Raw genomic sequence first — 14148 nt, 5'->3', positions numbered from 1 at the left:
GTCTGCGTCTGTAAACACGTGAATATCCCATTAAGATCAAACAGACTGTGCATGTGTAGCTTTCATGTTTTACAAAGTGTTGCTGTGATAAGATGAATTTATATTTCCAGGTCTTCATTCACCTTAACTTAGACACAGCCCCCTCCATTGTCCAGTGTTGGCAGACTGTTTCCTGAAATAGATCCACTTTTACCATTTTCAGCATCATTATCAGGCGCGTGCAGCGCGGCGTCTGCGGCGCGTGCACCTCGGGTCAGTGTAGCGAGACCACGCGGTCGTCTTCTGTCAGCTGGGACGTGTTTAATAGCATAATTGTAAAGAGCTGGTTCTACACGGCTGAGTCGGCGCTGCAGATAAATATATATTTTTGCAGGTGGTTCTCCAGGGCGGGTATAAAGGTCTGTATTCCCAGTTTACTGTTCTTCAATTTATTTTCCTCACACCTTAATAGCAAAAGAGGAATTGTGCCCATAAATGTTTAAAGGCTCTGCTTTTTTATAGCACGGAGCTGTGGGATTGTCAACATTTGTACTCTGAGGTGTGTTAAATTAATCACATCATTACCTCCACAGGAGGGAAAAAGCTGATGGAGTAATGGTGCCGTGCACTCCTCAGCCAGGCCTGCAGTGGAACAACGAAGGCAGAAAATCACCCAGACTGGGGAAAAAGAGAAACCATGCAAAGTCTAAATTTTAACGATGTGAGCTCTGAATATAAACAATAATATAATTTGTGTATATCTCATCTTTGCCTTTATTTTAGAAAACTGTCTCATGTATCAGTTTTCTCGGATGAATAGAGAATAAAGAGAAGGATTAAAAAGTGTGAGCACAGACGGTGGTTTACAAACCTCAGTGAGAACCGGCCCAGAGAGCTCACTGACATTTTATTGCCACCTCCATAAACGTGGTCTGCAAAAGTCCCCGTCGTGCAGTTTCCATCCACTCATTCATTTTCTATACACACTTTTGCAAGAGGCACAGTGCCCATTACACTGCAATAAGAGCTGCACTGCCTCTGCTTTGGCTCGTTCGACTAGACGAGCTTAAGGTCGGCTGCAACATCCGCTTTAACAGGACTGAGTCTCAGCATCACACCTGCATTTTATCTTCACAGCATCAGCCATGCATCTTTAAAAAAATCATCATCTCTGTTCTAACAATATGTAGGAAGACATGGCGGTGCTGCTCCTGTGTCTCAGAATAAACCATTTCTTCTACGACAGGACAGGAGAACTCACATTTTGAGTTTCTGTAAAAGGCAAAACATGTCTGGGACGCTCTCTTTATTCTTACTTTGGCTAGTATTTAGCCAGAGGTCAGGGTTCACTGACAGCAGGTGGTTTTATTGTCATGGAACTGCTGATCTGGCATGTCTGAGCTACAACACTTGTTCTTAATATTATGTCTCAGTGGGCGTTTCTGTGAATCACAGACTGGAGGACCAACAGTGAAGGGGATGAGCCGACTGGACTCTGTGAGGAACCTCAGGTCCTTCCGTTTGTGCTGGAGAACTTCTGTCCGTCTGTAGCAGCATCAGCAAACTAGTCCACCAAGCTGGAACCTCATTGGTCAGAATCTGGAGGTGTTTGAGTCAGTGAGGGGCCGCAGTTCACTAAACACACCGTCCTCCATCATAGACAATCACAACTAGTGATGTGCGGATCGATACTGAAATATCGATTCCTCCGATACCAGTCATTTATGTTCTAGAATCAATTCTCACATTAAAATATCGATATTTTAGTAATTTAGGGTAAATTTGTAGTTTATCATTAACAGGAACACAGTGGAAAGAAACTATATCATTTGGATTGTCAACATTGGAAGGAACTACTTCCTCTTCTGCCTTTCATAGTCATGTGCAAAATACGGCTGTATAACTGTGTCCAGCCCCTGGCGTGCGCACTCGCAACAATGGCTGAGTGTAATTGGAGTTACGTGCAGACGTATTTTACCTCCACAAACAGCCGAGATGTGGTTTGCAATACATGTGGCAAGACAGTGAGGTGCTGTGGCAAGACCACTAACCTCGTGAGATACCTCACAGGAAATCAGATCACAGAATAGGACGAGCGTATGTTGAGGCAAACTGAAGAGGAGAGGGACAGGTGCTGCTAGGGCGAGACAGACGTCTCTCCTTTAGTCCTTTAGTGCTGCAGGCAGGCAGCGTGTTCAAATAGCCACAACTTCAGGTTTTTTATTTCTATATGATGAATTCTGCATTATTAAGTGATAAGAGCAAGTAATATGATGTCCTGTAATCATGATGATGCTATAATGTGAGATACAATAAAAGATACAATAAATAAAGTAAGTTTTTGCACAAAGTATCAGTATCACCGATACCACCCTGAATTTTACTTGGTATCGGATCGGAAAGGAAATCAGTGGTATCGCACATCACTAATCACAACTGCTCCGGTCCGGTCAGCAGAGCTCCTCCTCCCTGAGAATTATCCAATCACGCTGCGAGAAAGAGCGGTTCAGGAAGTCCTTCCCACCGTCCTCGGAAACCTCTCCTCTTTGTAACAGGTGAACACACCTGTCAGGACACAAGACTCCACACAAGTCTGTTTCTCATATTTAAAGTGTTAAAGCTATAGAGCTATTTATTTGAGTTTTGCTCTAATATTCACAAGAATTTGCTTTTCCACAATCCGTCTTATTTTTATTTATTTTTTCATGTTAAAAATGATTTTCACATTGGTTTATGTAACATTTCGCACTACCTCACATCCGTCAGTATGAAGTACTTGTTGTTTTCATTGTAGATCATAATATTGATAATCTTATTCTTGAAGCTGCTGCTGGAGCACCGTCACTGTACACAACCATCGCAGGGTTCGTGTGCTAGCTGTGGGGTTTCCCTTACAATACAAAGCTCCGTAAGGCTCGTGCTGTTGTGATTTGGTGGCGTATAAATCAAACTGAACTGAATTCAGAGTATTGTTTATTTTCCCTGCGGTGTCACGTCACAGAAACCTGGTCGTCTTTAAAAGTTCCTACAACATGTTTTGAGTATTAACTCCGAGGATTCATAGACAGTAACTGTGCTAGTTTTACACCACTCTGTTACACTGAACTGTTTTTTGTTATTTATTTAAAATTATTAATTAATAATTCATAATTATTAGTAGTAATTTTTTTTTTATTAGTAGTAATCCTGTCCAGTTAGAAATCCAAGTAAACGCTGGCAGTCAGGCTGATTACGTCACATCCTGCCGTTTGCAGCTTGTACTTCCGGAAGGTGGGGCTTTTGTTGCGGGAGCGGTTTGTATATGTAGACCAATGCCTCTGTGTTCGCTGTTAACGCGCTCAGCAAGATAGCGGCAGCCTCGGGCAGACAAGCGGATCGTGCTTCGGTAAGGCTCCGGGCAGCCCCGGTCAAGCGGAACACCGTGAGTCTGTAACCGGGGCTTTGGGGAGGTTGACGGTACCGCACCTGCTGTAAGGACGGGCGAGCACCCCGCGGGTCCAAAGGCTGTCCTCTCAGCACCCACGGCTGTGAGGACACCGGGACACACACTGGTGACTGATTAGCTGTCTCTGTGGAAGCTAACGTCAGGCACGAGCTGTTTGTTTGGCCGGTCGTTAGCTTAGCTTCCAGTGGCGGTGTAGCCTCGGTAACACAGACACAGCACAGCCTGTCCTCTCCACGGCTGTGCTGTGGCACTACAGCGGCTTTACCGCTCCTGTTTGCTCTGTTGTTGTGTAAAGTTACCGTTTAGAGACGGACTGGGTAAAGTTAGCGGTTCTACTTTGTTTGGCGGTAGTTGCTGAAAAGTTTTTACCTCTGGGAAGATGAGTGGACACACCCAGTGAGCCAGGTCCGGCTCATGTTCCTGTAACTCAGCTGATGTCAGCGAAAAGGACAGTTTGGTGTGCTAACACTGAGATCATGCTGGTGCTGTCACACCTGTCCTCTGTCTGTATGTGACGGAGAAAATCATACATGGAGTTTCTCCTGTTGTATGGAGGGACACCTCTGTCAGCCCCCTGACTTTGGAGGCCCTGCAATGGTCACTTTAACCCTCCGGTGAAGTGCAGAAATGTGAGGAGGAAGGCAGCTAGGTGAGTGCTCCGTGTTTACATGTATACAGTTGAGGTGCTGGTGGAGGGACGATGCTGGCAAAGCAGCAGCACTTTTCCTTCTCTTTGACAAAGCCCGCTGTGGGTCTGTGTGAGGGGAAAGTGACCGTGTGTGGTTCATCACACAGACTCGTGTCATTCTGGGCTGACTAACACCTCATTTAAAGCAGCAGTGACATCCTGTAAGCTCACAGTCTCGTGATCTTCTGAAACCCTCGTAAACAGCTCCCGAGCACCGCGCTGATCCAAGCACAATAACAGCTCTTCCAGGAAAAGCAGGTCATCAGTTTTGTGGGAATTCCCGTGGTTTCTAAAAGCTGATGGGCCATTTTTATTTGTTTTGGGGGAAATTGTATTTAAAGGGCCCATATCCATTTTTATAGTGTTATGAGATGTTTATGGAGAAAGTTACCCCCCAGCCCCACAGGCCTCTTCCAAGGTTTATGGTTATGATGAAAGAACTGACCTCCCAGCCCATTGTTCCTCAGTGGGCTGGTTTCAGTCATTATGCAAATGTACTGATTATAAGATTATAAACCTGCAGCTGAGACTGAAGAAGTCAGCTGGATGATGATGAAACGTTTCTCCCACAAAACGCTACGTCCAGATGAACAGAATCGACCTTTGGAGACTCCTCCAAGGTTCCCTTCTTCCTACGTGGACAGTGGGTACTCATGTTGAGCTAACATCCACCCACGGGCTGCTTCTCACTTCTTCTTGGGTCAGAGCTAAGTGGAGTTTGATAGCATGCTGCTAAAAAATCACTATGACTGAAACTTTATTAAAAGTTTTTTTTATCTCCAGTAATTTTATGTTCCAGAAAATGGTACAAATATCAGAAGAGTTATGTGACAGCACGTAAAGCAGAAATAACCAAACTGACACTTTCCTGTGACCCGGAGATCTGAAATCCCAGTGAATTACTTTAGCCGGTGACATTCCCGCAGGAACAGGAAATCCTGCTGTGGATAACCTAGAGGAATGGTGAGCTTTGGTCAATGTGTAGCTCTGAGGAGTAACCATGAAACAACCCATTTATAACCAGCAGGGACGTACAGCCTGCGTACTGCATTTTAATGCAGACAAACTCACAAGTGAAGTAAGTAAAAGTTTCTCTTGTTGTCAGAACAACTGTGAAATCTGGGCTGTAATGTGGTCCACAGCAAACACACAGAGCTGCTCACTGAGCTGCTGAAGTCACATTTTCTACCCACTGTTTCTAAGTACAGCTAGCTGATCAGAGATCAGATGACAGAAAGCGATCGCTGAGCCGAGGTTGTAGTCTGCTGAACGAGCCGTCCTATTGGTTGTTTCTGCCTGTCGCTCACAGACGCTGATTTGAGAGCTGCTGACACTGAGACGGTCCGTTTGCAGAGGTACTTCAGGTAGATGTCATATCGATGTGAACCGAGTGTGAATGTTATGAGTGTGGATCATTATCTTTGGTTACTCTTGACGAACCTGCTCAGTCAGGCTGCTGCTGCCCACTGACTAACAGACGGTCTGTGCTGAGAGTCATGCAGGTTATTTATGTAACTTAAGTTCACTGAATTATCTTGAAAGCCCGCTGTGGTCTTTTCCTGCTGTGCATTAGCATTAGTGCCATCCTCTCAGGTCTGTCATTAAATAGAAGTGAGGCTGTGTGCTGATGTAGGTAAGTGCGTAGCAGTGATAAACGGCGCCTTACTCAGCAGGCCGATGGGGCTTTGTCTAGTTCTGTCTGACTTAATTAGAAGTAGAAACTCGGCCTGGACGAGCACTCGGTGTACTTCTCTAGAAGACGCCCACCGACATGTTCTGATGTCCAGATATTTACACACAGTAGTTGTAACTGATATGTGTAACACATCAAATATGGAAAGCATTACATCCTGTTTCCTTAAAGGAAGAGGAACTGCTTATGCAAATAAGTGTTTGTGGAACACAATGGTAGCCCAGGGTCGGTGTGTTTCAGTTTTAATTAACACCTCATGGCCGGGGTCTTTCACTCATTCAGGCCTCTGTGGAGGTTGTAACTGTATCTGCTTTAATAACCGGTAGTTTTTTGAAGGGGAAGCACAAACACGGACATCATTTGGTTAGCAAAGCAATAAACCATCATATTGGTTATTACTTTACAGCCGTGTCCTGGCTTCTGTATCGATGCCTTGTTACAGAGTAAAGTAGGGGAAAGTGTAACTGTCCCGGTCGGGACGAGCAACATCTTTAAACTGAGTATTTGTTGTTCATTTCTTTTTTAGAGCACACGTCGCTCTCTCTGCTCGACAGATGCAAAGCCTGGGAGATTAGATTTCACACAGTTGTCCAGTCGCCTCGCTGTCTCATTAAACCCACGTCTGTGTTTAAGCTGTAGCTGCAGGCCGCAGCACCATGTCTCGCTCCAGCGTGGAAGTATTACAAGGCAGATTGAGGTTGACCACCTCGCCTTCTCCGATGGTACAGACAGTGTGAGAGCAGTGAAGTTTACCGTCACCACCGGCTCCGTGAAGACAGATGGAGCGGAAATGTGAGGTGGTGCTTTTATTTCTTCCAGGGGCGGCACTGCAGGCCGCTGCGCTGGTGTAGGTGGTATGTACCGGGGCCCGTTGTGATTATTTGTCAGGAAAATGAAAAGATATGTTTACATTGCAATGAGAGATAAGTAGTGGGCAGCTGGGAGTTGCTCAGCAGGAACAAATACATTTGTGATGAAATGTGTGCTGAGAAGTGGACTCATCGGTCTCTCCGTGGTGAATCAGTCCAGTGGAATGCTCCAGGAATGGGAACGACTCGAGTGTCTGGATAAGATCATCAGGGTCAGCTGCAGCATGGGGAGCAACGATATCTGCTTTGTGTTAAAGGCGTGTTGCTGATCCACTGCAGGGATCAGTGAAGACTTCGTATGCGTTTACGTTTGTTTGAAAGGTCCCGCTCGCTGCGGCCGGAGGGCGAGGACTGTTACAGACGATCCGGGTCCCTGCTGCCCAGTTTGGTCAAAGGCTTCTCTGTACACTCTCCTGGCTCAGGGTCGTTAGTATGCACAGTGGGGAGCTCGCTTTTTGAAGATGTCTCTCGTGCTGCTGCGTGCTGTCTTTGAAAGTAGGAAAAATCATTTCCTGATGCCCAGATGTTTGGTAAATAACCCCGCAGGTCTTTATTTTTTTGTGTGTGACCTGCTCGTACTCTTACCTCCATCGTATTGTTTTATCACAGCGAGCTCCAGTTATGGTTATAGTGGGAACTGTGTGCTCCCTCACTTCTGCTGGAAAAGAAGGAAGTGTTGAGAGGACAGAAGCATTAAAGTGAAAGCTGTTTAGCATGCGCGACGTATCGGTGGGCCACATAAGTGTTGTGATTGACTCAGTGGATCGGTATCGAGATGAGAAAACTAACTGATCTCCTTTGGAAATCCTTGGAATTTGGAGGTTTGTTATTTAGGGAATAAACATCACTGTTTTCTTCATCAGACAGGGAGAGGAAATCCCCCCCACCCCTGGGATCAGACGAATGTGGAAAGACGGAGCATCCTCGGGCTCTTTACAAGTCTGGCTCAGATGTCTCGGCTTTACTCGGCACATAAATCCAGTTTGGGTGCTTCACACTTTCTGTTTGCTGTAATCTTTTGTTAGGATCTGCGAGAGTCTCTGCAAACCTCCGTACGTCTTTGCCAGAGTGTGAGGATGAGTGCAGAGGGAACATCGGGCCGTTCTCCAAAGGGAATCTTAATGAATTCTTGCGCTGGTGTCATCTATATTTCAGGAGCCTTAGAAACCAGAGCGGCCTTGTAGGCTCCCCCCATAACCCCACCGCCCCGAAGAAGGACCAGCACCGCGCGCACTCAGCTCCTGGATGTGGGTCATGCTTAAATATGAATTTTTCATATCTTTTGCAACTGTCCCCTGATTTTGGCCCTGCATTCAAAGTCGCAGCGCAGCTGGTGGAAATGTGACACGGCCCCACCCTCGCTGTGTGAACTTCCCTCGGAAACTTTCCACTAAGCACACATGATGGTTCCTTTGTGAGTGCGCATGCGCCATTAGCGTGCTGCCTGCTGTAACCCCTAATTTCCCTCGGGATGAATAAAGTATTCTGATTCTGATTCTGATGATGCGCATGTTTCACACTGCCTAAGTTTATTGGCTCTGACTGCTTTGTTTATGATGGAGTCCGTGTCTGCGCTGGCGTACGGAGAAGTGGGTCGCAGTAAATAATTTACACGGTGACCCCTCCTCTGTGTCAGCTGCCTTCCTGATGGGTGTTTGGGTATGTGTAGGCTTGTGTGGGTATCCTGGCCTGTGACTGATAACAAAGACAGGAAGAGCACAGATCAGATTTCACTTCCTGCTAGGATATAGGAAGACCACGATGCCTCATCGCCGGCATCAGCAGCTATCGTACGACGGCTGACGCAGCAAGACGAGTTCTGCTGTCAGACGATGTAAAGAAACTGACGTTCACACACAGGTTGTTGCTGTTTGATTTCCCTCCAGGAGTTTGTAGCTTCTGCAGAGCTCTTCTATTACATGTGTGAGAGGCAGGAGGTTCCTGAGTGTGAGCACTGAGCCCACTCTGTGAAATGAAGTGTTTGCTGTTTGGGTGGAGCAGATTTAGAATAACGCCAGGAATCAGCTGTGTGCTGCTGTTAGTGTGACAGCTCAGAGGAGGCTCAGCATCGTCCCAATGAGGGAGCTGGGGTTCCTGTGATGGACTGTGCAGACTTCATCTCAGCTCGTATGGTTCGTGCACGGGGTGGCCAGCTGTTGCGCCTCAGTGGCTGATGAGTGTTCGCCTGTCCGGCATGAGCGTCAAGGGTGCAGCGCGGATAACAAACGGGGAGTGACGATGCCTTAAACACAGATGGGGGTTAACTAATGAGGACTGAAAGTCATCAGTGTTTATCAGGGCTGGAATTGTGTTAGCAGGCTGCTCTGCAGGAAGCGATGGGTCATAAGAGCTCAGGATACAGATACAGTCACAGATGCATCCTATGATATGGATGCAAAAACATCAGCTTCTCTTCATGACGATCGCCTCTCAGTTACAGCAGTGAGCTGATAATGTCTGCAGTAACGCATTTCCTTCTGAACACGGGACTTTGACTGATTGTTGACTGCTGTGAGCTTTTAGTTTAAGCCTTGTGATTTAAGTAGAGAGTACGAGAGAGCAGTTACATATAAACACAGCGTGTCCCTACCACAGGAAAAAGTCCACCAATGATGTCAGCACGAACTGTCACATGGTTTTCATGTGTGACACTAACTGTGACAACAGGAAGTGAAGTGTTTTTACCACCACGGCCCGTCCACCAGCTCCACTCGCGTCTGACTTTCTGCCTGCTTGTATACAAGCTCCTGTGACGCTTCGTGTAAAGGTGGTAGATAAGAAACGCTTAATGCCAGGAAAAGATTCCTCGGACACTCAGTCATCTCCTAACTGATCAGATCAACAGGCTTTCACACATTGCTGGTTATGACTGAAGCTGTCGGCCGTGCTCAAACATATAATGAAGAAGCACTTCTGATTCCTGCTGAGCACTGCAGGTAAACATTGTTAGACTGCTGATCTGTTGTGAACCTTATTTGATGCACTCCACAGCACCACGTCCACAGCATAGAGCAGGTGAGGGCACGGCAGCTATCGTATCTGACACAGAGAAGGTTGTGAAGTCGGGTAAAAGCAATTGACTGTGAGCTTTCACCTTGTGAGGGCAGAGCCATTACAGAGCAGATAGATGGCAGGCACGTCTCCCTGCTCTTTAACCAGTTTAGCACACGGTGGCCTGTTTAATGCATTTGTAAATGCTGCTTTGCACTGAAGAATGATGGCTTCATTACTTCTGATCAGTTGCAATGACCTTTTGATGGCGAACTTTATAAAGTTCTAGGATTCACGAGTAGGCAATTTGGTGCTTTAATGGAGATGATGGGGGTTAAGATTTAAGATTAGCTGGAGCACAGCCTGGAGTCCTGGCACAGCGAGTCAGAGTGAAAGCTGCTAAGAAGCAGCTGCCATCTGTCCTCGCGCTCGTCCACGGTACGCTTGTGTTTTCGGCACACGGAGGTTATTTACTGTACGCACTGATGTTTCCGCTCTTGTCCTCTACAGGTCGTGAGTGTGTGTGTGTGTGTACCTGTGCACATGTGTTTGAGTGTTTAAGAGAGGCACAAAGAAGAATCCAGTGATGGCTGCCAATAAGGGTAAAAACCAGAGCTCTCTGGTGCTGCACAAGCTGATAATGGTGGGCAGCGGCGGCGTGGGAAAGTCAGCCCTCACCCTGCAGTTCATGTACGATGAGGTGAGTTAACACTTCTAAGGCACTGCTGTAGCAAGGTCACGACAGCAGATGAGGGGGTTTGGCTGCAGGCGTGACCACTCTTCATTTATTTTACTATCTGGATTTTATTTGCAACCTTTATGATGTTTTCAGTGGTTTACCATAAATGTGAAATGAGTCCCTTGCTCCCTGTAGCCTGAGACTAACAGCCACTCCTGCCTAACAGAGGCGCTGCTGTCACTGGTCCCCACCTGTGTCGGGGAGAGCTCCGGCTCCCAGCAGCATGTCTGCAGGCGTTTTTGTCCATGCGTCTGATTTCCATGTTAGCCTGCTGAGTCACTGCTGATCAGGCGCCACTGCTCTGCCTCTTCACGTGTAGTTTGTGGAGGACTACGAGCCCACCAAAGCAGACAGCTACAGGAAAAAGGTGGTTCTGGACGGGGAGGAGGCTCAGATCGACATCCTGGACACCGCCGGGCAGGAGGACTATGCTGCTATCAGGGACAACTACTTTCGCAGCGGGGAGGGCTTCCTGTTGGTCTTCTCCATCACAGAGCCCGAGTCCTTCGCTGCCACTGCTGAGTTCAGGTACGGATGCGTGCGTTCAGTTTGGTGCCATTAATGAAAGCCGGCGAGTGGTTAAAAATGACATCACTGATCATCAGCCATCGTCGCTCGTTACACATCTGCTGTAGAGTATCCAGAGTCGGCACATCAGCAACAATCTGCACCCACGAGTGTCTTTCAGTGTCTGGATAATACATGAATATCCAGATCGTGTAGAGTCACACCCACGTCACAGTGTCAGTGGGGAGGCGTGTCAGTGTGGACGTGTTGTGGCAGGAAGGTGCAGATAGGATTAGAGCACAGCAACAAAACACTGAAGCTTAATGCAAACGTTAGTCAGCAGCACTTTGAATCAAACACGTCAGCCTCTGAGGCTCGCTGAGAGGGGAGAGGATGGGATCCTCCAAACGGCTACAATGCAAGTTAGATTAGTGTTTTTCAGCAGTGTACATGACGGCAGCACGTCCGTCGACAGTGTGGAAACATTAAAGCGCCGGCCCCGATCCTGCTAATCAACCTGTAAAAGTCTTTGTTTCTGTGACGCTGCCAGCTGGTTATCATGTTAGATTTGGGGAAACGTCCTGAGAAAGACCAAATAATCATTTGTGCTCACAGGGAGCAGATCTTGCGGGTGAAGGCAGAAGAGGACAAGATCCCGCTCCTGCTGGTGGGGAACAAGTCGGACCTGGAGGAGCGTCGGCAGGTGCCCGTGGACGAGGCCCGCGGGAAGGCCGAGGCGTGGGGCGTCCAGTACGTGGAGACGTCAGCAAAAACCAGAGCCAACGTTGACAAGGTATCATCACTCAGACGCACCAGCACAGAGCTGTGCTCAAGTTTTAGGCACTGAAGGTGACGTAAACGTGATTCAACAGAAATTAGAGTGCGCCTCCCAGTGGGGCCGTTTCCAGCATGACCCACTGGGATGAGGCCCAGACCCAGGAAGGAGGTGGGCGGGCACAGGGAGGTTTAATGCCCACGACCCTCCATACAGCAAACAAAGAAATTCTGAGAGCTGGTTTAATCTCTGTGGACCTGCCACACTTCTTTTTTGAATTATTTTTGGGGAATTTTAGCCTTTGAGATCGAGCAGGGGAGGGCGTGCTGATGCACACGGGTGACCCGCTCCGCCCGATGAGTTGTACCAACGCCCGCGTGCTGCTGGTCTTACTGGGAGCCGTCACATAGAGTACTGAGGAATCGGAACGTGCCTGAAGCTTCTGCACAGCTGAGCTTTTGACTCTTTCACACACGAGTCCTGTATGTGTTATAAATATGCGATTGATTTCTTTCCAGGTGTTCTTTGACCTGATGCGTGAAGTGCGAGGCAAGAAAATGTCTGAAAACAAAGACAAGAACGGGAAAGGGAAGAACAAGAAGAACAAGAAGAGCTTCAGGGAGAGATGCTGTTTACTTTGAGCTCCTCGTGGACCTGAAAACACAAAGCTCCACAGAACAGAGGAGCAGAGCTCAGCGTCTTTGATCTCAATGAATCTGATTATTTTTTATTGATAGCTTGTTATAGTTTCATGTCTAGAACAATCGCAACCACTATGTTGCCAATCTGAATGAATGAAAGCTGACTGGCTCTGCTGTGAGGATGGACGGCGACTGCAGCGCTTGATGGCTCACAGGAAGCCAGCGACCAAACTGCCATTGACACTAACTGTGCTGCTGGACACGTTCAGCGGTTTACTGCCTTTCCTTTGGTTCCTCTCTCTCTACGAAGCCGTTAGTTTGTTCGCCTCCTCTAATCTGGGCCTGCAGTCAGTGTAGACTGCATGTACACTGATGGCCTCTCTGTGGAGCAGGTTTCCATCGCCCACTTTGTGTTTGCAGTAGCTGCTGAAGCTGCAAGTTTAATGTCCGGTTTCCCCCCCCCCTGCCTTCAGGTTTCTTGAATATTTTTCTTCAGTTTCATGCGAGGAATTGAGGTTTTTTCATCCCAGGAGGTTCACGCAGTGCAGTCGTGTCCTGACACGATCACCATAAATCAATGTTAAAACCATTTTCAGTGAAGCTGTAAATTACATCCTCGCTGACTCAGAATCCACTCATTTCTCTTCACGTACACGCGATGAGATATTTTAACGTTTGTTCTGTATTTTAAGAATGTGGGAAATGAATGGTGAGAGAGCTCTGCCACGTCGGTGTGACCCTCCTCAGAGCGCAGACGCCACCGTTTGTCCAGGAGCGAGGTTGGATCGGTGCTGGGAGGCACGACAATCCAGGAGGCCACCCTGCTAATGCATTCAGTCTGTTAGTCTCCATAGTCCTGATCTTCTTTTGAATAACATGCACTACATTGTCAGTACCTTAGAAGTGGCTTCATGCTGTGTTGAGTCACGCTGTGCCAACAAAAATTCAAACTATGTTTGTGGGTGTGTGGTATGTATGTTGTGTAAGAGTGTGTGTGTGTGCATTTGTGGGAGAACCTTCTTACCTTGCTGTGTGTCTGAGTGAAGCTCTGATGCTCCAGCTGTTGTGTATTCAGATGTTCATGGTGACCCTGCTGTGTGTTTGTTGGCGGCTGAGAGCTGCTGAATAAATGCTTTTCTTCCTTTTTTCATGTCTTTGTAAGGAGCTCGATTCAATGTCCGACTTCCTGCAGACAGATGTAAAAACGTTGGTGGTGTGGCAGGTAAGGGGAGGCGGTGTGCTGCACAGCGCCCTCTGGTGGAGGCAGCGGAGCCACTTACTTTATGGCCACAGTTACAGTTACAGCGACATTATCCACTGAAACGTGGCTGCCAGTCCGTGGTCCCCGTGGGGCATACGGCCTAGTTTGGTCAAATAACCCAGCACTCACTCACTTTGCATCGATTGTTCCTCTGCCATCAGAAGAGTGCCAACGGCCTGTTTTTCTCCAATCTGACAGTGATGTAGTAGCACCATTTATATTAACCTCACAGCCTTATCTTACACGGCAGGAATTGTGTGACGCCACCCTGGAGATGAACCGGTCGTGGGCTCTCGTAGCTGAAGCCCCGGGGGCGGCCGGGTCACTGAAACTCATTTCACAGTGTGAAAACACGGTTGACTACATCACCAGGCAAAGACTGACCATACATCACTTTGAAAATAGTTTTCGTGTGGAGGGTGGGAGGAAGCTCCTTCCCTGGTGTTACAGGAGGGGCTGCTGTAGTTCCAGGTACACGCCGCCCTCCTCCACACAGCTGGGGTTATTCCTGTGTTGCTGTTAAATCTGACTTCATCTTATTCTGCCTCATTTTGAAACGT

At 47.6% G+C, this 14148-nt stretch overlaps 1 protein-coding gene across 1 annotated transcript; it reads left to right on the top strand.

Moving 5' to 3' along the window:
* The first annotated feature begins 3287 nt into the window (after positions 1–3287).
* On the top strand, positions 3288–13416 carry LOC146616677 (ras-related protein Ral-B). Its single transcript, XM_085375102.1, has 5 exons — positions 3288–3364; positions 10176–10365; positions 10724–10932; positions 11527–11704; positions 12205–13416. The coding sequence occupies exons 2-5, from the start codon at positions 10252–10254 to the stop codon at positions 12325–12327; spliced, it is 624 nt and encodes a 207-aa protein (XP_085231228.1). The 5' UTR covers positions 3288–3364; positions 10176–10251; the 3' UTR covers positions 12328–13416.
* Positions 13417–14148: the final 732 nt, after the last annotated feature.

The sequence above is a fragment of the Diplotaxodon limnothrissa genome, linkage group LG16 (assembly GCF_057381915.1).
Source record: "Diplotaxodon limnothrissa isolate DT_005_m linkage group LG16, D_limnothrissa_male_GT1.1, whole genome shotgun sequence".
In the NCBI taxonomy this organism is placed as follows: domain Eukaryota; kingdom Metazoa; phylum Chordata; class Actinopteri; order Cichliformes; family Cichlidae; genus Diplotaxodon; species Diplotaxodon limnothrissa.
Note: the sequence above shows the minus strand (reverse complement) of the source record. Positions and strands in the feature narration are given on the sequence as shown.